The 22,934-nt window shown below is 36.6% G+C and overlaps 1 protein-coding gene across 1 annotated transcript in view; it reads left to right on the top strand.

Annotated features, from left to right (window-relative positions):
* LOC147911370 (5'-3' exoribonuclease 2-like) overlaps positions 1-22,934 on the top strand; it is a 76,045-nt gene that overhangs the window by 30,807 nt on the left and 22,304 nt on the right. Inside the window, 11 exon segments of the mRNA XM_087428021.1 lie at positions 2,259-2,303; positions 3,750-3,881; positions 8,434-8,552; positions 10,839-10,974; positions 12,478-12,585; positions 12,677-12,766; positions 13,441-13,513; positions 18,054-18,137; positions 19,330-19,427; positions 20,046-20,149; positions 21,514-21,570. Of these exon segments, the coding sequence (XP_087284147.1) occupies positions 2,259-2,303; positions 3,750-3,881; positions 8,434-8,552; positions 10,839-10,974; positions 12,478-12,585; positions 12,677-12,766; positions 13,441-13,513; positions 18,054-18,137; positions 19,330-19,427; positions 20,046-20,149; positions 21,514-21,570 (1,046 nt within the window).

The following is a 22,934-nucleotide window of genomic DNA, read 5'->3' as shown; positions in this document are numbered from 1 at the left end:
GTATCTAGGTGTGTGTATTTTCCCAGGAAGTGTGTCTCCGGCTTTTGACAGACTTCCAAAGGAGTTCATAGGACACAAAAATTAAAGAGCAGTAAAGTCCAACCAGGTGTACCTATTTTGCTTATGTGTAACTACCACCCTTAGAAATAGGTATTTAACTGACCAGCAGAATACATGGTAAAAGAGGAATACATCAATATTTATTATTAAAATTGAGCAGTTAGGTCAGAAATATGATGCTTTTTATTTTATGAGCTTTGATGTTTGCCTTTTGTCTTGCAAATCTTCTTCATTTATTCAGCATATATTTATTAAGTGTTTACCGTGTGCCAAATAGTATTCTGTGTTACTGATACAACAAAAAACAAAAGAAAAAAGCAGACAAAAATTCCTGACCTCATGGAGCTGATATTCTTCCGCGGGAGATGGACAATAAACACAGAAACTGAGTAAAGTGTGTCATGTGCTAGAGAGTGATAAGTGCTGTGAAGAAAAAACCAGATGAGGAAATATCTGGGAAGGTGGACGTGAGGACATTGCAGTTCTAGAAAAGATGACTAGAGAAGGCCTCACTGACAGATGACTTTGAAGGATATGAGGGAGTAATCATGCAGGTGTCTGCAGGAAGAGCATTTCAGACAGAAGGAATAGCCAGTGCAAAGGCTCTAGGGCAGGAGCTTCCCCAGGATGTTCACGGAACAGCAAGGAGCCAGTGTGGCAGGCACAGAGGAAGCAAAGGGAAAGTAGTAGGGGTAGGAGAGGAGGTCAGAAAGATGGTGGAGGGCCAGATCTGGTAGGACCTTATAGGTCGTTATAAGAACTTTAGCTTTCACTCTGCATCAGTGGAGGGTTTTGAGTATAAAAGTGACAAGATCTGACACGTATTATAAAAGGATCACTCTAGCTGCCCTGTTGAGACTAACTGTATGGAGGCAAAGATAGAAACAGTAAGCCCAATTAGGCTCTTTTGCGATAATCCAAGGGAGCCAACATGGTGGCAGTGGAGATTGATGAGAGGTAATTGGATTCTGAACATGTTTTGAAGGTAAAACTAGTGGATTTGGCTGGTGAATTAAATGCTAGGGGTGAGAGAAGGAAAGCTATTAAGAATGACTCCAAAGCATTTTTTCTGAGCAATTGAAAAATGGTCTGAGCTGCCGTGATAAAGAAGACTGGGAGGCACAGAGCTAGGGGTGGGGATGCCATTTGGGGCATGTGAAGTTTGTACACCCAAGTGGAGATGTTGAGTGGGGAGAGGTCCTGACTGGGGAGTCATCAGCACGTAGATGGTGTTTAAAGCCGTGAGACTAGATGATCACTCCCATGAGAGTGAGAGATCCAAGTACTGGGTGAAGAGGAACGCCAATATTAAGGTGTTGGGAAGTTGAGGAGTGAGGGCATTCAGCAAGAGTGAAAGAGGAGAACCAGGTGAGTGTAGTGTCCTGGAAGCCAAGTGAAGAGCACGGATCAAGAAGGAAGAGTCACGGTCAGATACGGACTGAAGACTGAGTAATGGATTTCACAGTCTGTGGGTCATTGGTGACCTAGATAAGTTTAAAGATGGGGCAAAAGCTTGATTAAAGGAATTGGTGGTTTTGCTGTCTTAGGAGGTTTTAAGTTCGTCAGTCACCATGTATCCAGCATTCAGCCCCCTCCTGGCAGAAAGCACAAATTTCAGCTCTCAATAGGGTATTATATTGCAGGTGGCAGTACTGACTTGGAAGTGATGGAAGTGCAGCTGCTAGTAGAATGATAGTCAGTACAGTACCTGCTGGCCCCTGTTTTAGTCCACAGCAGCAGCCATGGCCACCGTAGCTGTCATTTCAGTGCCTTGATGCTCACAGAAACTTGGGCGTGGGAGGAATGCTTTCTGGGGTAAAGGAGGCCTTTGAGTGGCCCAAAGTAAGTGGGGAGTTACTTGTTTGTATCTTCTCCGTATTGGTGGGCTACTTGCTCCAGGGTAAAACAGAGGGTCTTTGTTATGACTCTTGCATTCTTTCCTGAAATGATATCAAAAACTATCTGAAAAAAATTAAGAGGAATAATTAAATTGTATCTAAACTCAATTTAGAATGCTCTCTGTCTATCTGAAGTTCTGATAAGCAGCACTTTGAACATATAGTCCATTGCCTAGTTTAATTAGTTACGTTTCTGGGGTCTTCTTTTAAAACTTTGTCTCCCAAATCATTCCTGGTAATGTTTAACTCTTACATTTTTGTGTAATTATTTGACAGAATATGTGGATTTTATACTTTTAGGACAGTTTTAGAAGACGACAGAAAGAAAAGAGAAAGAGAATGAAGGTGAGTTTTAATTAATGTCATCAGATTGGCAATAACATACATTTACAATTTGGGAGGAAGATAGCTTTTTATTCCTTATCCAGTAGTTTGTTAGAGACGTAATGTCTACCCAGCTGCCTCTTACCTGGAGAAAGAATGCTGGTGTCAGTTTTAAAGAAGTCCTTTCTAAGCTCTAGAGTCTGAGGGGATACACTTGATGGGCCAGAGGGGCCGGGTAGCACTTAGCTATTTGAATTTTTTACGGTAATTGGGTATTGTTTTTGTAATAAAAATAGTTAGCTCTTTGTATCTTCTTGAAAGTTACTACACTCTGTCTATATCCTTGTCAGGTTACTCTTCCTAGAACACAACACTCGAAACTTTGTTGTTTCTCTGCTCAGAAATTACCAGTGACTCCTTAGTTTCTGCAGAATCCAGTTCTATCTTAGTCTGGCATGCAGAGCATACTATGATCTGGTCAAGTTCTCACCCTGCTTTTCCCCAGTTGTCTTCTAAATATCCCAAGTCCCTCCTGACTCAGAGCATTGCCTTTGTTTGGTCCCTCTAAATGGGTTTCTGACTTCACGGCTCCCTCCCATCTTACATTTTCCACGAGGCCTCCCTATTGCTTCTGCTTGTAATCCAGGTTGAGCAGTCCTTTCTTTTAACTCTAGTGCTTCTCGCTTGTGATATTTGTTTGCTTAGTTAATTGCATAACACTTTATAGTCACTTAACTTCTTAAGTTTTTGTTTTTCTTGTCTTCCTTACTGGATTTTAAACAAATGGAGTTTGGGGACCACCTTTTATTATTATATTTTATTAGAATCGAGCAATTTCAGGAACCTATAAGGGAGAAAAGTAGAGTTATTGATTGTTGCAGGTAGGTTCAGAACCACTGAGATAGGGAAGGGCATGTTTGATGTCTACCTTATATATTATTATTTTCTTTCAGTCAGTGTCCGTTTAAAAAATATCTTTTATCAGTCAGCCATGACTGTCACCTACTGTAGCTATAATCATAGCTCTAACTAATTGGAAACAAAGAGTTAAATTCCATCAAGGTGAAGGATAAATAGAAGTTGTATTTCCTAAGTATAAATCAAACTCTTGGCTTATTTTTTACCTTAATAGTTATCTTTATTTGCCTAAAATTGTGTCTTGAATGCGTTTTGAAATTGTAAGTGAACGTAAGGGAATAACCTAATGAGATTTGAATAGCTTCTATGTATCAGAAAAGTGTATTATATGTACTTTTATAGCAGAGTTATTAAATATTACAGACTATTGTTTACAGGGTAAGTTACCATCAAATCAAACTGTAGACAACCCTGTAATGTTAACGGAAATCCATTTCATCTTTAAAGAGCTTACAGCAGGGACTCTTTTCCATTGCCTTCATTTCTTCCTGTCATCTAACTGTGTTGTGATTTAATTTTAATTTCTACATTCATTTCCATTTATGTTAGAGAGATCAACCAGCTTTCACTCCTGGTGGAATATTAAACCCTCATGCCTTGGGTTCAAGAAATTCACCAGGTTCTCAAGTAGCCAGTAATCCGAGACAAGCAGCCTATGAAATGAGGATGCGGAATAATTCTGTAAGTAACTTATTTTTATGTAGCATTGAAGAGTGGTGACTTTCAGATGCCTCTTACAGTTGTGTGTGAATTTTATCACTTAGCCTGGCGTTATTTTGTTTTATAGTTTTTCTCAATTTCTTTTGCCTTGAGATATTTTTAACTCTGTTAAGTCCTTATTAATATGAAAATATCTAAATGATGTGAAAGAAAAGAACATACATGTAAATGTGGCTAGCTAAGTGGCTGCAGTGTTTCTCTAATGCAGTCGGGCCCCAGTGCTTCCTGCTTCCCCAAAGGTACTGGGTGGTGATGGTGCTAGAAGCATGACAGGACATCCAAATGTCTCATAGCTAGAGCAAGAGAAGAGGGTGGTTTTGCTGCTGTATTTCCCGTTTCCTCCCAGGGATCAGTTATGGGCATTTTGCAGAATGGTATTCCTCAGTTTGTCAAATACAGGTACTCCTCACTGCCTAAACTCTCACTCTCCAACTCAGACGTGGAATATATCTGAATACATATTTTAAGGTAGCTCTCATTATCCAAATTTTTTTTAGAGCTCTTTTTTTTGTTGCTGGGAAAGATTTGCCCTGAGCTAACATCTGTTGCCAGTCTTTCTCTTTTTTTCCCCCTCCTCAAAGCCCTAGTACGTAGTTGTATATTCTTGTTATAAGTCCTTCTAGTTCTATGTGAGCCGCCACCTCAGCATGGCTACTGTCAGACAAGTGGTGTGGTTCTGCGTCCAGGAACCAAACCTGGGCTGCCAAAGCAGAGGGCGCCACACTTTTTTGTGAGGGAGATGAGCCCTGAACTAACATCCGTGCTAATCCTCCTCTTTTTGCTGAGGAAGACCGGCTCTGAGCTAACATCTATTGCCAATCCTCCTCCTTTTTTTTTTCCCCCCAAAGCCCCGGTAGATAGTTGTATATCATAGTTGCACATCCTTCTAGTGGCTGTATGTGGGACGCGGCCTCAGCACGGCCGGACAAGCGGTGCATCAGTGCGCACCTGGGATCCGAACCCGGGCCGCTAGTAGCGGAGCGCACGCACTTAACCGCTAAGCCACAGGGCCAGCCCTGAGCGCGCCGACCTTTAACCGCTAGGCCATCAGGGCTGGCTCGGTTGCTCCCTATTTATAAACTCAGGAACTGAATGGATTTGCCTCATGGTATTCCTCCTTATTTGAACGTTGTAATCCAGACTGCAGAAGCAAATCATCTCAGCCAGCAAGGCTATGCTCTGTTCAGTAGCTTCCTGTAATGGCAGCAGACCATGAGCTCAGAGCACCCGGCAGGGCGGCAGCAGGGGTAAGGGAACAGACCGTGAACTAATGTACACAGACAAAAGGTAATCGAAGCTATTGCTTATTTCAGGGTAGTAGGCATGAGAGAAAGAGAGAGTGTTGTAGAGGGAGGAAAGATATTATATAAGGTACAGTATCCTATGTAAACTCTTGCTATGATATATCCAAGGAAATTACCTAAGTTGGGATATTTAAATTTCATTATTCTAATAGTTATCCTATTGATGCTGAAATCCTTTATCACAAGGCAACCCTATATGTGAAATTTTTGCCATATCATGAGACTGGTTGAATTTATATTCCCATAAATTCACACTTAGAAGTTTTAGGACCTTAGATTTGGAATTTGGAAACAGATTTTGCATCTTCTGAGAGAAGCGGCTGGGGTTTCTGTTGTGTTTTTTGTTCTGTTTTTGCTTTCTTGTCTTATTCCTTACACCATTAACAGAGTGGGATATGGAGAGTCAGTGAAAGGTTTTGCAATGAGATGCTTGTGTAGAATGGAAAAAGCTGATGTCCGTCATTTAAGATTATAGTGACTACCGTCCTCACAGAATGAACTGAGAGTGACTAGTGTTGCTAACACCACGTTGATGATAAAATGCTTTTTTCTTAATCTCAGGGAGGCAGGTAGTTTTAAACTTTGCCAGCTATGATTGCTTTGAGAAAGATTCCAATATTCAGGCTCCACAGGATTAGACTATGTTGATTAATGTCTGCCATGGGAATAGGAATGGGGAGATTGGTGATTAGGTTGCTTATTTGATCCTGTCTTAATTCTCCTTGACACAGTTATTTCTACTGGAATCTTTGCATAGAGGAGTTTTCATCTAGAATGTGTTGAATTTAAGGAAATCATGAAGCCAAATGACCAGTTTATTTAAAGGAAGCCTTTCCAGTTATGGATTTTTGCTGTGTTATTTTTTCTGAGCTGTTTGGGTGTGCTGGGCTCCAGTACTTGACTGGTATCTACTGATGGTCAACATGGTTAATGTTTTATTAGATAGCTTCTGTTTCCTCATAAATATGTTTTTAAATTTTGCATTCTGAAGTGTAGTTTCATTATATTTGCGACCATTCTCAGTTTAGTAAACTTTGATTGCAAAAACAGCTTTTAAAAAGAAATTTGAATGAATTGGTATGACTCTGGTATGTTTAAGAAAGAATATTTCTGAATACTTTTGTTAGTAGAGATAGAGCAGAAAAGAGCAGCAGATATTTAGCGTTAAAGAGCAAACAACTTCTTTTCTTCTTTTTTTCCCTCGAAGGTATATTATTTTTGTTGTCTAAAGATAATTTATATCTTATTTGTGAATTTGGGAAAGATTGCTTTGTTTATAACTTCTCTGTACTTAGATGATTGATAGGAATATCACTCTCATAATTTAATCCAAATGGATTAGTGTTGTTTAAAAACTAATAGGGATGACTTACTGAATGGTTAACCACCATGCACCAGGCAGGCAGCTTTGATGTTTTACATATATTGTTTCATTTAATCCTTGCTATAACCTGTAAAGAGATAGAACATTATCATCCCTGTTTGAAGTTGAGGCTGACAGAGGTTAAATAAATGGCCCAAGGCCATACAGCTGTTAAAGGTTGCACTTGGTATTTCAGACTCAGATGTGTCTGACTGAAAATACCCATCTCATTTTCCAAGTACAACAGTGCCTTCCTGGATTTATTTTTATTCTTTGTGGTTTTTTTTTGTTGTTTTTTTTTTTGGTGAGGAAGATTGGCCCTAAGCTATCATCTGTTGCCAATCTTCCTCTTTTTGCTTGAGGAGGATTTGCCCTAAGCTAACATCTGTGCCCATCTTCCTCTATTTTGTATATAGGTAGCTGCCAACGAGTGTTTTAGGTCTGTGCCCGGGAACTGAACCCGTCCTACTGAAGCAGAGGGCCCCAAACTTAACCACTAGGCCACAGGGCTGGCCCCTGTTTTCTTTTTTCTTTTCTTTTTTTTTTTTTTGATAGTATTAGCCATACAGTATCATGAATAAAATTGATATTATACATTTATTAAAGGAAAGTGTTGTGAGCTCTATGTGAAATATAGTTTTGCTTTGTTGTAACTTTTCTTGGCCTTTGTTGTGAACTACCTTCATGCTGAGGTTTTAGTTACAGTATCATTAAAATAGGCTCCTGAGTTCTCGATTTAAAAATAATTTACTTGAAATATCTAATATACTGTGAATAACAGAAGAAAAACTTTACCATGAAAACATTTTCTGCCACTTAGGTTTTTGGTCATTTAACATTAAAGTTGCAGAACATTTTAATTTTTGTGTGTGTGTGTGTGTGTGTGTGTGTGTGAGAAAGATTGGCTTTGAGCTAACGTCTGTTGTCAATCTTTCTCTTTTTGCTGAGGAAGTTTGGCCCTAAGCTAACATCTATGCCCATCCTCCTCTATTTTGTATGTAGGATGCCACCACAGCATGACTTGCTGAGTGATGTGTAGGTGTGCGACCGGGATCTGAACCTGTGAACCCCGGGCTGCTGAAGCGGAGTGTGTGAACTTAACCACTATGCCACCAAGCTGCCCCTAATTTTTTAGTTAAATATTAAAATACTTTAGGGTGCTACTGTGTTCATTGAGTTAGGTACAAAGGGAAGATAATGGTAAATTTAAAGTGGTATCCAAGTCTTTGAAATAATAAAAGCTTCATTTTTCTAAGATGACTAATAGATTTTATTTGTACAATGAATTTTAAAACAACATGTATAAAATAGTTTAACAGATATCTGGCGGAGTCTCATTAAACTGTTGCTTTCTAGAATGGTTGTACTAGGTTGAACCACTTACATCTAACTTTATTCTCACCAGCATTGAGTATTTTATGTATTAATTTATATACATATATATATATTTTTCCCCTTACAGCTTTGTTAGTTAATTGGTGGAAAGTGATCACAAATTCATAACACGAGGGAACCACCAAAGGAAAAAAAAGTTCAAGTCCTATAATTAAAAAAAAAAATCTATGAAATTAAGTTTTTCTTATTTATTCTGAAGCAGTTTTTACCTTAATGTTCAAATTCTTTTGAGTTTAAGCGTAGGAGGCTTGGTACTATATTATTCTTTTTTGGAGAGGTGGAGTAGGCCAAGATCAGTCTTTATACTTTCTAAATATATTTACCATATCTATTTAATAGCTTAAAAAAAAATGTATTACTGTGGAGCATGGTGGTAACAGTAGTTGGATGTAACTTCTTATGTGAAATGAATAATTAAATCCTTCCTCTGTAATGTCATAATTGTGTACAGAGTCCTTCAGTATCTCCTAATACGAGTTCCACTTCTGATGGCTCCCCGTCTCCGATAGGAGGAATTAAGCGAAAAGCAGAAGACAGTGACAGTGAACCTGAACCAGAGGATAAAGTCAGGTGAAGCCATTTTTTCGTAGCACTTTGTTAGCAAATTGCTGAAATAGATGCTGTCTAATGAATGCTATTTAGCTTAGAGCAGCAGTGCCTTCAGATGTTTGCCTGTGATCTTTTTATCCACCAGTAATTAATGTGGAGGGTTAGGATAGTCAGCAAATTCCAGTGAGATGTGTAAGCTATAGCTGTTAAACCTAAGTATCTAGATTAGTATGCATGCTGGTTTTCGTCCTCCAAGCCACTTTTCCCTCTGAGACCAGGCACTAGATCGGCTAGACATGAGGTGTTTAGCTCTATGTGATCTGAATGTTACTGTTATGAGATTAAATTTTCAAGCTGCTTAACCCAGAAAGTTCAGTTACATTTGGTTACTTGATATAGTTTGTTTTAATCATCTCAATTGAAAAGTTTCTTCTTTAAAATGAAATATGCAGAAGGCTTTCGGTTAAGAGAGAAATGTATTTTTAAAAACCACGAACTTGCATATGCACAACTATATTTCATGACAGAGAAGATTCCCATTAGCTATATACTTAAAATTTATAATAGGAAAATTGGATTCTTTAATTTATACAGAAGTTTGAGATCATTATATAATAAGATTAACAGCTTCTTGTGTGATTAAATCTGGATTTGAACCCTGGGCTCAAGTGCAAAGGGCCAACAACCTCAATAATTGTAACTCATTTAGAATTTTGCAAAATGATTTATTTCAGAGTTAAACAGTAGTGGTTTACAGCTCATGCTTCTTTTATAGGACGTGGATGATGTGTTTGTATTTATGATTAGAAACTTCAGAAGTGTGATGTCTGGTTCTGTATTTTCCCAACATCTTTTGATGTCAGATTCAGAGATCTGTGGTGACTTGTGATTGAGCATCTACCTGATCTGAGTTTTTATCCTCTGCTTCTGCAACTCTTGGAGTATATTTTTTGTTTTACCATGTAGCCATCATGATCAATATCAGCTTAATAGTTAACTTCATTTTTTTAGTACTTTATTGTTTAATTTTGGTGCTGAAGATAATCAAAGTAGAATTGCTTCTATCAAGAAATGCTTGGAGTTCTTAGCATTTATTTCATTAATAGTTTCTGTAAAATAGTGAGATTCAACATTATGGATAGAAGATATTTCTCCTAATTGATGTTCTGTAAATCTTTTGCGTGGGGGCAAAGTTAAAATTGGTATGGTGTAGGGGCCAGCACAGTGGCACAGCAGTTAAGTGTGCGCACTCCGCTTCGGCGGCCTGGGGTTCGCAGGTTCAACTGCTTGTCAACCCATGCTGTGGCGGCATCCCCTGTAAAGTAAAGGAAGATGGGCATGGATGTTAGCCTAGGGCCAATCTTCCACAGCAAAAAGGGGGAGGATTGGCATTGGATGTTAGCTCAGGGCTGATCGGCCTCAAAAAAAAAAGTAAATAAAAAAATTAATATGGTGTATTCTGAAACATGACTGCAATTAATTAGTAAGATCTGGCACATGGTAGAAAAGAGCCCTTAGTGGAGAATCATCCTGATGTTCTTGATCATTCTTGATTTTTTTTTAGTATTCTTTGGCATCTTTAAATCTTTCAGAGATTGAGAAATGAGTACTTAAAAAAATAAAAAAATATACTTTGAGTGAAAATGTGGTTTTTCACATTGTATTTTCAGTGATTAATGAAAATTTAGTGAATTGATGACCTCCTTCTAAGTTTTACCAGAACGTGTGTGTGTGTGTCCGTGTCCTTCACTTATGCCAACAACGCTTTGCTGAATGAGGGAGAAGGCCCAAGGATAGGGAGAGTAGGTATATACATAATTTCTGCCTGGCTTCTAGATTATTCTTTTTTAAAAAAGTAATTTAGTTGACTTTCTTTGTGTAATTTAGATATACTTTAACAAACTGAGGAACTTGAACTATATAAAATATCTTCAGTATTTGCCTCTTAAAATGTAGTTTTAGAATTGTTCTACAATCAAAAAAACATGTAAAACAGTATGAAAATCTGAGCAAACAAGTGTTGTGTATCTACTTTAATAAATGGTTATTCTCTTTTTTTTTACTGTAGTTTTGTAATGATCTTTCTAGAATCAGTGAGTTTTTAACGTTTAACTATCTTTAAGTTGATAATAAATCCTGTGAAAGTGGACTTTTTAGAAATAATTAAATGAAGCTATGTTAATATTACTGTTTAACTCATTTACATTTTACCTGGATATTAAGTATAAATTGATTTGGATGATAAATTGGTAGCTAGTTACTGAAAGTGTGTTAATTCAACATGAACTGGCTTTGCCTGATTTTTAGGCTTTGGGAAGCTGGTTGGAAGCAGCGGTACTACAAGAACAAATTTGATGTTGATGCAGCTGATGACAAATTCCGTCGTAAAGTTGTACCGTCTTACGTTGAAGGGCTCTGCTGGGTTCTTCGATGTTATTACCAGGTACAAAATGAATATTTTCCTCTAAATCTCTAGTTAATCATTTTAAGAAAATAGTTATTTCTATAATAGTGTGTGTTGTTGAGCTATATTCTGAAATTGAACCCAAACTCATATTTTCAAGCTTCCTATAAAGAAATTCATTACTTTAAATAAGATTTGTTTGTAAAGCCTTTGAAGCTCCTTAGGTGTTAATATATAAACGAAGCTAATTTTTGTTATGCTAAAGAGTTTCAACATTAAATAGTGTGGTTGAGAGTACTTGGTCTTTAAAATTATTAAAGTTTATTGTTTTGTTTAATTGGAATAAAAAATAACAGAGTAACTAATACACAGTCGCTAAATGACTGAACAAAGGACAAAAGCCTGGAAAATAACTGGTAAGAATTTGAATGATACCATTTCCTCCATATAGAGTAGTGATGTTACATGAAGTGCATTCTCATTGGAGTAATCTGTATCTGACTTAAAGCTTTTGATAAATGAGATGTCAGATTGGTGAGAGATTAGGCGGACATATAGGGGATTGTAGCACTGATAGTACCTGGTTTCGTGCTTGGGGAGTGAAGCAAATTTGATGTGACTTGGGAATAGGTGAAGTTTGTTGGAAAGTAGAAAGTAATTTAATACACTAAGTATCAATTGTAAAATATTCTCATTTCGTGTTTTACTCCGACCCTCAACATTTTTCTCCCCAAAGCTCCCAGTACCTAGTTGTATATCCCAGTTGTAAATCCTTCTGGTTCTTCTATGTGGGACACCACCTCAGCATGGCTTGATGAGCGATGAGTAGGTCCGAGTCCAGGATTCAAACCGGCGAACCCTGGGCCGCTGAAGTGGAACGTGTGAACTTGACTGCTGTGCCACTGGGCCGGCTCTGACCCTCAGGATTTTAATTCACTAGGCGCAGAGTCAAAACTCATTTCAGGAAGGCTTCTCTTTTCTTTGAGTATAACTTACTGTTTTTTCTTTTTGATTGGTTTACTTAAATATTTTTAAAGTAAAGAGAAAGTTGTCACATGAAAATATAATAGGGAATTGTAAAATGAAACTTTTGGCTCTTTTACTCTCAGTCACTCTTCTAGTGATGTCCCTTACCCACCTGTACACTCAGTGAGTGTCAGCTGCAGTTGTTCTTCATTTTATGGGATGATAGCAGCTCTCGAGTTGGAAAGAAATGTCACCAAACACATTTTAAGGATAAAAATCTTCACCAAATTGTGTTTGTTAATATAAAGTTTGGTATTAACTACTGATTATTAAAGATGCTTTGCAGTATTTTTTGAAATCAAGGAGCCGTTGATACGAAGTAAAAGTTTAGATTTAATGCAAGCATCTTTTAGGACTCATGGAAAAAAATTAATATATGGAATGTATACCAAAAGTCATATGTTTTATCGGTAGAATATTATAGGTTGATAGTTTAATTTTTTTGTCTTTACTGTGTCCATCATTAACATAGATTTGTTTTTGTTGTTGTTTTTTGTTTGTTTTTACTGATTTTAGGGCTGTGCTTCCTGGAAGTGGTATTATCCATTTCATTATGCACCATTTGCTTCAGACTTTGAAGGTATTGCAGACATGCCTTCTGATTTTGAGAAGGGTACTAAACCGGTAAGCTTGAGTATTTAGAGCCATAACATTTGTAGAATTTTGGCTTAGATAAAAATTGTGTCTTATCTTAAACTTTTTTTCTTCCTTGTAGTTTAAACCACTGGAACAACTTATGGGAGTTTTTCCAGCTGCAAGTGGTAACTTCCTACCTCCATCATGGCGGAAGCTCATGAGTGATCCTGTGAGTGTCTTAGTTTTTGAGTGTGTTGATAACTGGATTTTTGTCGTACATTTTGCTAGCACTAGTCACAATTGCTTTTGCATCTTATAGTTACAATAGTGAAGTCCAGAAACAAAGTAAAAGTATTTGGATTCTTCTGTATATTTTTTACTACTTTTTTTCCCCTGCTTTCCTTGGCCATCAGTACCCTACCCAGTAAATAAAATTGATATGTGTTTGGGAGAAATTCTTATAACAGTCATTTTGTTCTCAGCATACCTGTAAGTCATTATTTTTATTGGTTCCAGCCATGTGTGGTGGGTACCAGAGCATGAAGGCTGGTTTACCTGCAGTCACCGCTGCGTGTGTTTTGTGTCCTAGCTAGAAAGAGTTACACCCAGCTGAGAAGTAGGAATTATTAGAGTTAATAAACTCTTCACTGTCTTGGGCCCACAGTCGTCAGTTCTAAAATTCTTTGATCATAAGGCCTTTTTATTTTCATCTTTTAAAATAAAATTGTTAATTTTGTTTTTACTAGGCCCGGGATTAGTGACCTGATATCTTAATAACACTTTTTAAAAGGAATGAAACTTCATTTTATCAGGCCTGATAACTCCAATGAAAGTTGTATCAAATTCTTTATAACAGAAATATGTGACTTTTGTTTTGAATCTTTGCTTTTCTCCCTGATACAGGATTCTAGTATAATTGACTTCTACCCTGAAGATTTTGCTATTGATTTAAATGGGAAGAAATATGCCTGGCAAGGTAAAATTTAGACATTATTCCTTTTTGTTAAAATAATTTTCTCCTTTTGGTAAACTGTAAGCAGACATGATTTATGGGATGAAAGAATTTCTGTAAAAGATAAGTATTTTAAAGATTATATGTGAAATTTTGATATTTTTTCATCTAACCTGGGATTAGCAATGATGAACAGTAATTTAAATAGCAGCATTTTGATAAACAGTAAATTGAGTTGAAATAGATTAATGATTATATCTTTTGTCTCCTTTGTGATTAATTAATGGGATGTGGCACATGCTCGTTCCATCAGTAGCTCATTGACACCTTGTGAGGTTGCTGAGAGTTGTAGAAACATGAAGTGTCCATGTGGAGATTCACTTATACTCCATGGAAACTTTTGAAAAAAGTATTAGAAATTTAGTTTAAATACTTGGCATTAATCATTACTTAAAGTTTATTTATTATTTACATATCTATTTTCTCATTCCTTCTCACAGATTTTGTAAGAATGACAATATAAAATTAGTACTAAATTTAAGGTACTGTTGTTCACTCACCAAATGTGTGATGATGACTGAATGTAAAACACAGTGGAGAAGTCTCTCACACAGTGAGCCAACGATTATTTCACACCTAAGCCCCTTTCAGCAAATTATTTTAACCTTTTCTTCCACCATATATTTTTCTAGGATAATAAGCAGTTTGGTAAAATCATGTTTTCAGTCTTTTTCCTTTATTATTCCCTGTGATGCAGATGACCAGTAAAATGACTCAAAGAGAATTGTGGCGCAAAGGGGGATAAATAATAATTTATAAATTGAAAATCATTATTTTATGAGATTTTAGGGTTGACTTTTGGTTATGTAGTAACAGAAATTTCATATTGCTTTAATGGAACGATAATGAGAATTGCAACCTATTGATTGGGGTTGTGTAAGTGTTGTGGTCATATTTTGTTATATGTAAGTGGATTGGGGCCTTGGGTTGTTTTTGAACGTGTTTTGTGGAGGATGTTTTGATTAAACTGGAAGGAGAAGAGACATAGGAGAATGGGAGGCAGTAAAGTAATAGTATAAATACATAAATAAGTAAATATATTTATGTAAGTGTTTGTTAAATAAATCCTTGCCTGGATTTTTTAAATAAGTAAATATATAAGCATGCAGATGACTTGCTGAGTATATCAATGTAGTATAAAGCATCCAGAGGAAAAGGAAGGCAATGCACAACAGTTAGAGTTTCTCCACATCCTTGCCAAGATTTGTTATTTTCTGTTTTTTGATTGTAGCCATCCTAATGGGTGTGCAGTGGTGATCACTGTGTTTTTGCTTTCCGTTTTCCTAATGATTAGTGATGTTGAACCTTTTTTTCATGTGCTTATTGGCTATTTCTGTCTCTTCTTTGGAGAAATATCTATTCAAGTCCCTCGCCCATTTTTGAATTGGGTTTTTGTTGTATTGTAGGAATACTTTATATATTCTGGACACTAATCTATCAGATATATGATTTGCATGTATTTTCTCCCATTGTGTGGGTTGTCTTTTCACTTTGTTGATAGTGTCCTTTGATGCACAAAAGCTTTTAATTTTGATGAAGTCTAATTTTTGTTGGGCTGTTTGGTGGTGGTTGCCTGTGCTTTTGATGTCATATCCAAGAAATCATTGCCAAATCCAATGTCATGAAGCTTCCTCCCTGTTTTCTTCTAAGAGGTTTCTAGTTTTAGCTTACATTTAGGTCTTTGATCCATCTTGAGTTCATTTTTGTATATGGTATAAAGTAAGGGTCTAATTTCATTCTTTTGTGTGTGGATGTCCATTTTCCCAGCACCATTTGTTGAAAAGACTGCCCTTACCCCATTGAATGGTCTTGGCACCCTTGTTGAAAGTCATTTGACCATGTATGTGAGGGTTTATTTTTGGCTCTCTGTTCACTTGGTCAATATGTGTGTTCTTGTGCCAGTCAGTACCGAACTGTTTTAATTACTGTATCTTTGTAGTAAGTTTTGAAATCAGGAGGTGGGAGTCCTCCAACTTTATTTTTATTTTTTAAGATTGTTTTGGCTATTTGGGGTCTCTTGAGATTCCAGATGAATTTTAGGATGGGTTTAAACTCAGACCTTTAATATTTCTATATTTTTATATGTTATATAAATATTTTTATTTATTAGACTGTAGCAAGAAGACATCTTTCTTGAGGTAAAATTTAGTACTATTAGGAGATAGTCATTTCTGCATATGTCTTTAAAACTTATCGGAAGTCATGATAATAAGTAAGTTCTTGTCTAAGTTGAATACATCTTTTTTTTGTTTTTAATTTTTTTTTTAAATATATTTATTTTTCCCCCAAAGCCCCAGTAGATAGTTGTATGTTTTAGTTGCACATCCTTCTAGTGGCTGTATGTGGGATGCGGCCTCAGCATGGCTGGAGAAGCAGTGCGTCGGTGTGCGCCTGGGATCAGAACCCCGGGCTGCCAGTAGTGGAGCGCGCGCACTTAACTGCTAAGCCACGGGGCCGGCCCAAGTTGAGTACATCTTAAAATGATAGAAGATAAAATACATCTGGGTACTTTTTCAACATTTATTGAACATATGTTCTTGCAATGTTGTGTTTTCATAATATTTGCTTAGTATGTATTAAAGGAATATAGCGTAGTCATTTCAAACACTGTATTTTCTATATAAACAGAGAATGTAAGTAATTTGATCAAAGTCACACAGTGGCAGCACTGAGATCTGAACCTGGAGAGCATGACCCCTGTGTTTACCTAAGTATTACCACTGCTTGGGCTGCCTCTGTGTTGTTGAGAGGATTGAATGAGCTAATGCATGTAATGTGGTAAATCAGTGGGAAAGTGACGTGGTAAATCAGTGGGAAAAAGTAGAATAAAGTAGCTGCTGTTGCCATTGTTACTATCAGCTCACCCTCAGGCACGACCGTCATCACATGTGGGTGTGAGACACTCCTTCCTCCCCTGGCCAGGAAGACTGATTGTAGCTTAATAACCTTATTGCTGTCATTAGCTTGCAGGTTGCTTACTGTTTGGAGTTAGATTCTGGAGTTGATATTGAAGGAAAGTCTTTCTGATGATTTGTTTAAATCCTAAATCTAGTGGGTAGAAAACAAAAGCCAGATAATGTAGTTTTGCGTGATACAGATTTTGTTAAGTGTATGACTAAATAAAACTTGACCACTGCCTAGGTTTTTTCTACATAAGTGTTTACCGGTAATTGATAAATAGCCTTACTCAGATGATGGATGTTAATAATCCTTGAAATCACTTTTTGGACCTTCAGAATTCACACTAGAACCTAGTTTCTTTTTAACTTTAAAAAACCTATATATTCCCCTACTAGGTAGTAAAATTGAACATGTTTCCTAATTTTGAAAATATGGTAGCTAAATAATTTAAAGACAACTTTGGAAACCTTTCATTTCTCATCATTTTAAGGGGAACAGTCACAAATAGAGCAGTTTTGAGTGGCAGTGGTTTCAAAATTATTTAGCTCTAGTCAACATTTCTCGTTATATATCTTAAAATTTTTATTTAGCCAAAATACTATTTATAATATATATAATAATTTACAGCAGAATATATATATGCTTCATTAACTTTGCATGTTTTTGTAGTAATAGATAATTGTATTCCAGTGTGATTCTTTGAAAATTATGCCTGTAGGTCCAAATAATGACCTTAATTCCGGCACACTCCAGAGGACAGTTTTCAGCCTAAAAATGAACAGCTACTATTCTACATGCCCTCCCGGGGACAAAGTTATTTAAACAAGTCTAAAAATTTTTTGTATATAAATTAATTATTAGGTTTTTTTTTTTTAATAATTTTATTTATTTATTTATTTTTCCCCAAAGCCCCAGTAGATAGTTGTATGTCATAGTTGCACAGCCTTTTAGTTGCTGTATGTGGGATGCGGCCTCAGCATGGCCGGAGAAGCGGTGCGTCGGTGCACGCCCGGGATCCGAACCTGGGCCGCCAGCAGCAGAGCGCGTGCACTTAACCACTAAGCCACGGGGCCGGCCCTAATTATTAGGTTTTAAAATGTAAACAGAATACTATGCAATTTTAGAGCTGAAAGAGACGTTCCACATATTCCAGTTGAACAGACCTTCTGAGTATTTTGGTTGAATGATCTTTTTTTACAAAAGAAGAAACCAAGTCCTAGAAAGATAAAGGGATATGCTCAAGCCCTTAGGAGATTACTGGCTTGCCCGAAGGCATCCTGGTAAATAAGTAAGGTGAGAACATAGACCGGTGTCCAGGTGGCCACTTGTTCATTTAATTTAAAAATTTTGTCATCACAGAGTAAAGATTCAGCAAACGTGGTTTTCCATATGAACCCTTTTAAAGATGGAAAACAAATAGAATTTTTTCTTCTACCACCACGGGGAAGTATTTCTATCTGAAATTTGGCTAAATAGAGTTCAGTTCCAAAATGTTTTTATATCAACAGGGAAATTCTACTAGAAATGTTTATGTGGACCAACGGTAGTTGAAATTTAGGTGATCCTAATAGCTGGGCCGCTTGGTGTGCATTTGTCTCCCCAGGTGTTGCTCTGTTTCCGTTCGTGGATGAGTGAAGGCTGTGAGCTGCCCTAGAAGAGGTATACCCAGACCTCACTCCAGAAGAGAGTAAGGATCATACTTTCCCTTGGTCGACATTGAGTCTGTGTAATAGAGACTTTACATTTCCTTGTAAAATTAGACCTTTTTTTTCATTTGTCAAATTTCCCATAAAGGGGGCATAAATCATTGATTTGACTTCTTTATGACAAAAGTTAAGTTTGCTTCTTAAAATTTATTATCCATAAGTTACATAGTAATTAAATAAAATTTTTTAACTTACAAGTGTTTGTTAAATTTATTAAAAAGCAATACTTCAAGAATATCTTCTGACTTTTTGATTTTTTTTTTTTTGGTGAGGAAGAATAACCCTGAGCTAACATCTGTTGCCAGTCCTCCTCTTTTTGCTGAGCACGATTGGCCCTGGGCTAACATTCGTGCCCATCTTCCTCTACTTTATACGTGGGACACCTGCCACAGCATGGCTTGATAAGTGGTGCATAGGTCTGCGCCCAGGATCCGGAACTGTGAAACCCTGGGCCACCAAAGTGGAGTGTGCTAATTTAACCACTACAGCACCCGGCAGGCCCAAGACTTTGATTCTTGTATAATATGCATACACAAAAGTATTTTTGCATGTTGGGAGGGTATTATGAATTTCCTCCATCTCCCTTCTTCCCTTCATCCCCACCAAATAACAATAACTTTGCTTGAAAGGTTAGGTTGAAACAAAAGCATTTGCCCTCATATTGCTAACTTGAAATGTTATTTTACACAAAAAGTGGCATTTTGTCGTTAATACTGACAGTTAAAAGTATTGGGAAATTGTAAAGCTGGGCTTTGTTGGAAAATTTATTTAATACTAGTATAATAAACCTATAGAAATAATTATGAACCATCCATAGAATAATCTTTGTTATTAGATGATGCAATTTATTTGTATTTCCTCAGAGAATGTCTATATGTCTCTTATAGTAAGAAATTAAGTTCTGTATAAATAAGAAAACTTTGTCCCTTATCTTGCAAGACTATATTCAGGTATCTTTTAGGGATAATTTTTTCTGACAGTCATTGATCTTCGAAACTTTATTGTCAAAGCTTTGTTTCTTCTACAGAGATGCATCACACGTTTAGGTCTATTATTTTTTGTAAACTTTATAATTAAGTTTTTAAAATTTAGGTGCTTCCTATTTTACTCTCATAAAAGTTGCTTGTGTAGGTATAATTGTTAGATCTTTATTCTTTTCTTACTTTCCCCCAGCTGGAAGAAATAGTCTTGGAGGCGATGTCTTATTTGTGGGGAAACATCACCCACTGCACGACTTCATTTTAGAGCTGTATCAGACAGGTGCCACAGAGGTATGGTCTTTTTTGCCATCATGAAGTGTTTTCAGTTAGTATAATTATTTGGTTAATTAATTGAGAATGCATTTAAAAATTTTTGGTAAAGTAGAAAACAAAATTTACCATTTTAACTGTTTTTAAGTATATAAAATTCTGTGACATTAAGTCCATTCACGATGTTGTGCAGCCATCACCACTATCCATTTCCAGAACGTTTTCATCTTCCCAGATAGAAACTGTATACCCATTAAACAATATTAAACAATACTTCTCCATTCTCCGCTCCTCCTAGCCTCTAGTAATCTCTCTTCTATTTGCTGTCCCTATGAATTTGCCTCTTCTTGGTACTTCATATAAGTAGAATCATGCAATATTTGTCCTCTTGTGTCTGGCTTATTTCACTTAGCATAATGTATTCAGGGTACATCCATGTTGTAGCGTGTGTCAGAATTTCATTCCTTTTATGGCTGAATAATACTCCATTTTGTGTACATACGCCATTTTGTTTATCCATTCATCTGTTGATGAGAACTTGGGTTGTTTCCACTTTCTGGCTATTAAGAATAATGCTACTGTAAACATCGGTGTCCAAGTATATGTTTGAGTCCCTGATTTCCATTCTTTTGGATATAGAATCAGGAATGCATTTTTCCACATCCAGTGGGTGTACCACCTGAACTATGTCATGGGATTCAAGGAAAGTTTTCTTTGGATGAAGAAGCCATTCTTCCAGATCAGTAAGCATTCATTTGTGTCTAATTGGGTCAACTAGGAGGAAGTTTAGTTAGCATCTTTTTCCTTGTTGCCTAAATGTTTTATTTTCTAGTAATAGTGAGGAAACAAAATAACAACAACAGAAATCTGCTGGGCTAGAAAGGACTTGGCGTCAAAGCCCAGCTCTTCAGCATAGTAGCTCTGTCAGAGCTGTGACATGTCTGAGCTGTGACATGTCTGACAGAGCTACTATGTTAAAGAGCTGGGCTTTGATGCCAAGTGCAGGGAGCCCTGGAGGTCCCTAGGGAGATCCACAAGGTCAAAACTATTTCCATAATAATACTAAGATGTTATGATCTTATTTCCTTTTGTTGCTCTCTTTCTTTCTTGAGTGTACAGTGGAGTTTTCCAGAGGCTAAATGTAATGTGATATCTCAAGGGACTGAATCAGAAGCAGATAAGAGAATCCATCTATTAAGATAGATATCAAGCCAGATATTAAAAAAATTTTCAAAAATGTAAAACAATGACATTTATTTTTGTTTTACCTTGTAAAATAGTTTTTCATAAAAAAACATTATGTTGACTAAATATCTGTGTATGTTGTGTAATCTATTACTGTTATCTTTAAATTAGTATTTTTAAAAGATTTTCAGATTTCTTAATTAATTTCTTAATTTTCAATTAAAATTAACCTTAATTTTTAATAGGTAAATACTGATTGACATAACCAACATAAAAGCTCTTTGAGGTCCTCAGTTTTTAAGAGTGTAAGGGGGTTCTGAGATCAGAGTTTGAGAACTGCTGCTCAAGTGTATATATCGAGGAATAGAATTTTGCTAATGAAAGATGTATCTTCATCTTTTCTGGATAATGTCGGGTGGTTTTCCAAAGTGATTATACTATTTTATAATTTCAGTGACTGTTTGTGAGAGATCTTGTTGCTGTACATTCTTGCAAACCCTTGAAATTGTCACTACCTTAGTTTTTGTCAATCTAGTGGATGCCTATTGGCACCTTGTGGTTTACAGTTGTGTTTCTCTGATTCCTAATGAAATTGAATGCCGTGTGGTATATTTATTAACCGTTTGGTTTTCCTCATTTATGAAGTACCTATTCTCTTTTTCTATTCACTTGTCTGTTCCCCCAACCCCTCCTCATGGTTTGTTGGTATTCTTTACAAGATTGGTCTAAGCCCTTTGCCCATAACAGTTTTCTGTTAATGAGCTTACAAACAAGGAAGATGGGGTCCTTTATTAAAGATATAAATGATCATATTTTGTTGGTGCATTTTAATGATTTCTCTTTCCTAAAGCAACATCTTACTTCCACTTAGCAAAAAGGTTACAATTTACGAATAGATAATTCTTCTCTTCTTTCTCTTTAGAATAGTGTGTTCTCCTGGTCCCATGTTACGGGATCTGACACAGAATGCTGCAGTCAGGTCAGTTTTCCAAAATACGTGACATTCGCCCAAAACACAGCTCTGAGCTTGCAAATAAGTTTAAGAAGACCTCCGATTCCCAAGGAGATGGCAGCTACTATTCCAGCAGTGCTTTGAGATTGGAGAGTCCCTGTATTGCAGACCTCAGAGCAGAGCCTCTTGACTTTAAATTATGTGTATTGTTAAGGTTACTGATTTAACAAGCTTGTTTCTCAGCTTTCTGGTTTCCCCTGACAACTTCCAATTCTTCCGGGATTAGGAAAGTGGGAGGTAGGAAGTAGGAGTTTCTGGGGATAGTTTGCTGTATAGGAGCAAACAGACCTCTACACCCCAGAGGCCCACACAGCGTCACTGTATTATAACAGGTTGTTTTAATTATGTTATAGTTGTGGCCCTGCAGAGTTTAAGAAGCAGACTGTTATATACTTGATCTTGGTTAAGTTGAGATAGAATGAATTTGTGGAAATTTTTATCAATAATTATTATAAACTTAAAGGGCTAATTTCTGCTATCTGAATAACTTATTTATAGTTCATTTCTTCAATGGTAATAGCATTTTCTGTTGAGCAAAAATAATGGAAAATATAATATGACTTTAGAATAAAAATCAACAAACTTACCTACTCATTTGTGTAATTACTGTATATAATTACTAATCTTGATGGCAGGGTTTATGTTGTCATTTTCTTCAATCTTTAGGCAAGACTAAGGCAAACACATTCTAGTAATTCAAGTGTTTCATAGAAGCCTGCTTGGGAAGGCTATTCCTGAATCCTCCTTTCCCACTCATAATTGCTTTCACTCTCAAGAAATAGTTTAGATTTTACTTAGATTTCTCATTGTGAAGTATAGGCATATTTATTTTCCTGTCTTTAATGGATTTAGAGAGCAACTGCGATTCTAGAAAGTCTTTTATTTCAAGAAAACTGTGGGGAATTTGGAAAATCTTCCTAGATGAGTTGCTTTTATTTATCTTTACACACAATTTTGTTTATCTTGACACATAATTTGTCCTGGCTCTTTGTGTTTGGGCTCTTTTGTTGAAGGTGGAGTTCAGAATTGTAAGCTGTGCTCCTACACCCGTCACAAAGAGTCTGGTTCTGACAGATCCAGTGTGGACACTGCCTATTAATGCTTGGGGTCTGTGGCTGGCAGTGGTGCTGCGGCCCAGTTAATGCCACTGGTTCCCTCTTTGGATTGTCACTTGTTTGCTTGTGCTCCTCAATTTTTCTGCATGTTTTCGAGGGCCTTCCTCCCCAGCCCTTTGGAAATGGTTAATTCTACTTAACTTTCTAATTAGTTAGAGAGACTTGCCCAAGGGAAGAGTTACAAAATTGACAGATCCTGGAGTTTTTGTTTGTATG

Source organism: Ceratotherium simum, unplaced genomic scaffold (assembly GCF_057802395.1).
Source record: "Ceratotherium simum simum isolate JZ-2026a unplaced genomic scaffold, ASM5780239v1 HiC_scaffold_43, whole genome shotgun sequence".
NCBI lineage: Eukaryota > Metazoa > Chordata > Mammalia > Perissodactyla > Rhinocerotidae > Ceratotherium > Ceratotherium simum.
Note: the sequence above shows the minus strand (reverse complement) of the source record. Positions and strands in the feature narration are given on the sequence as shown.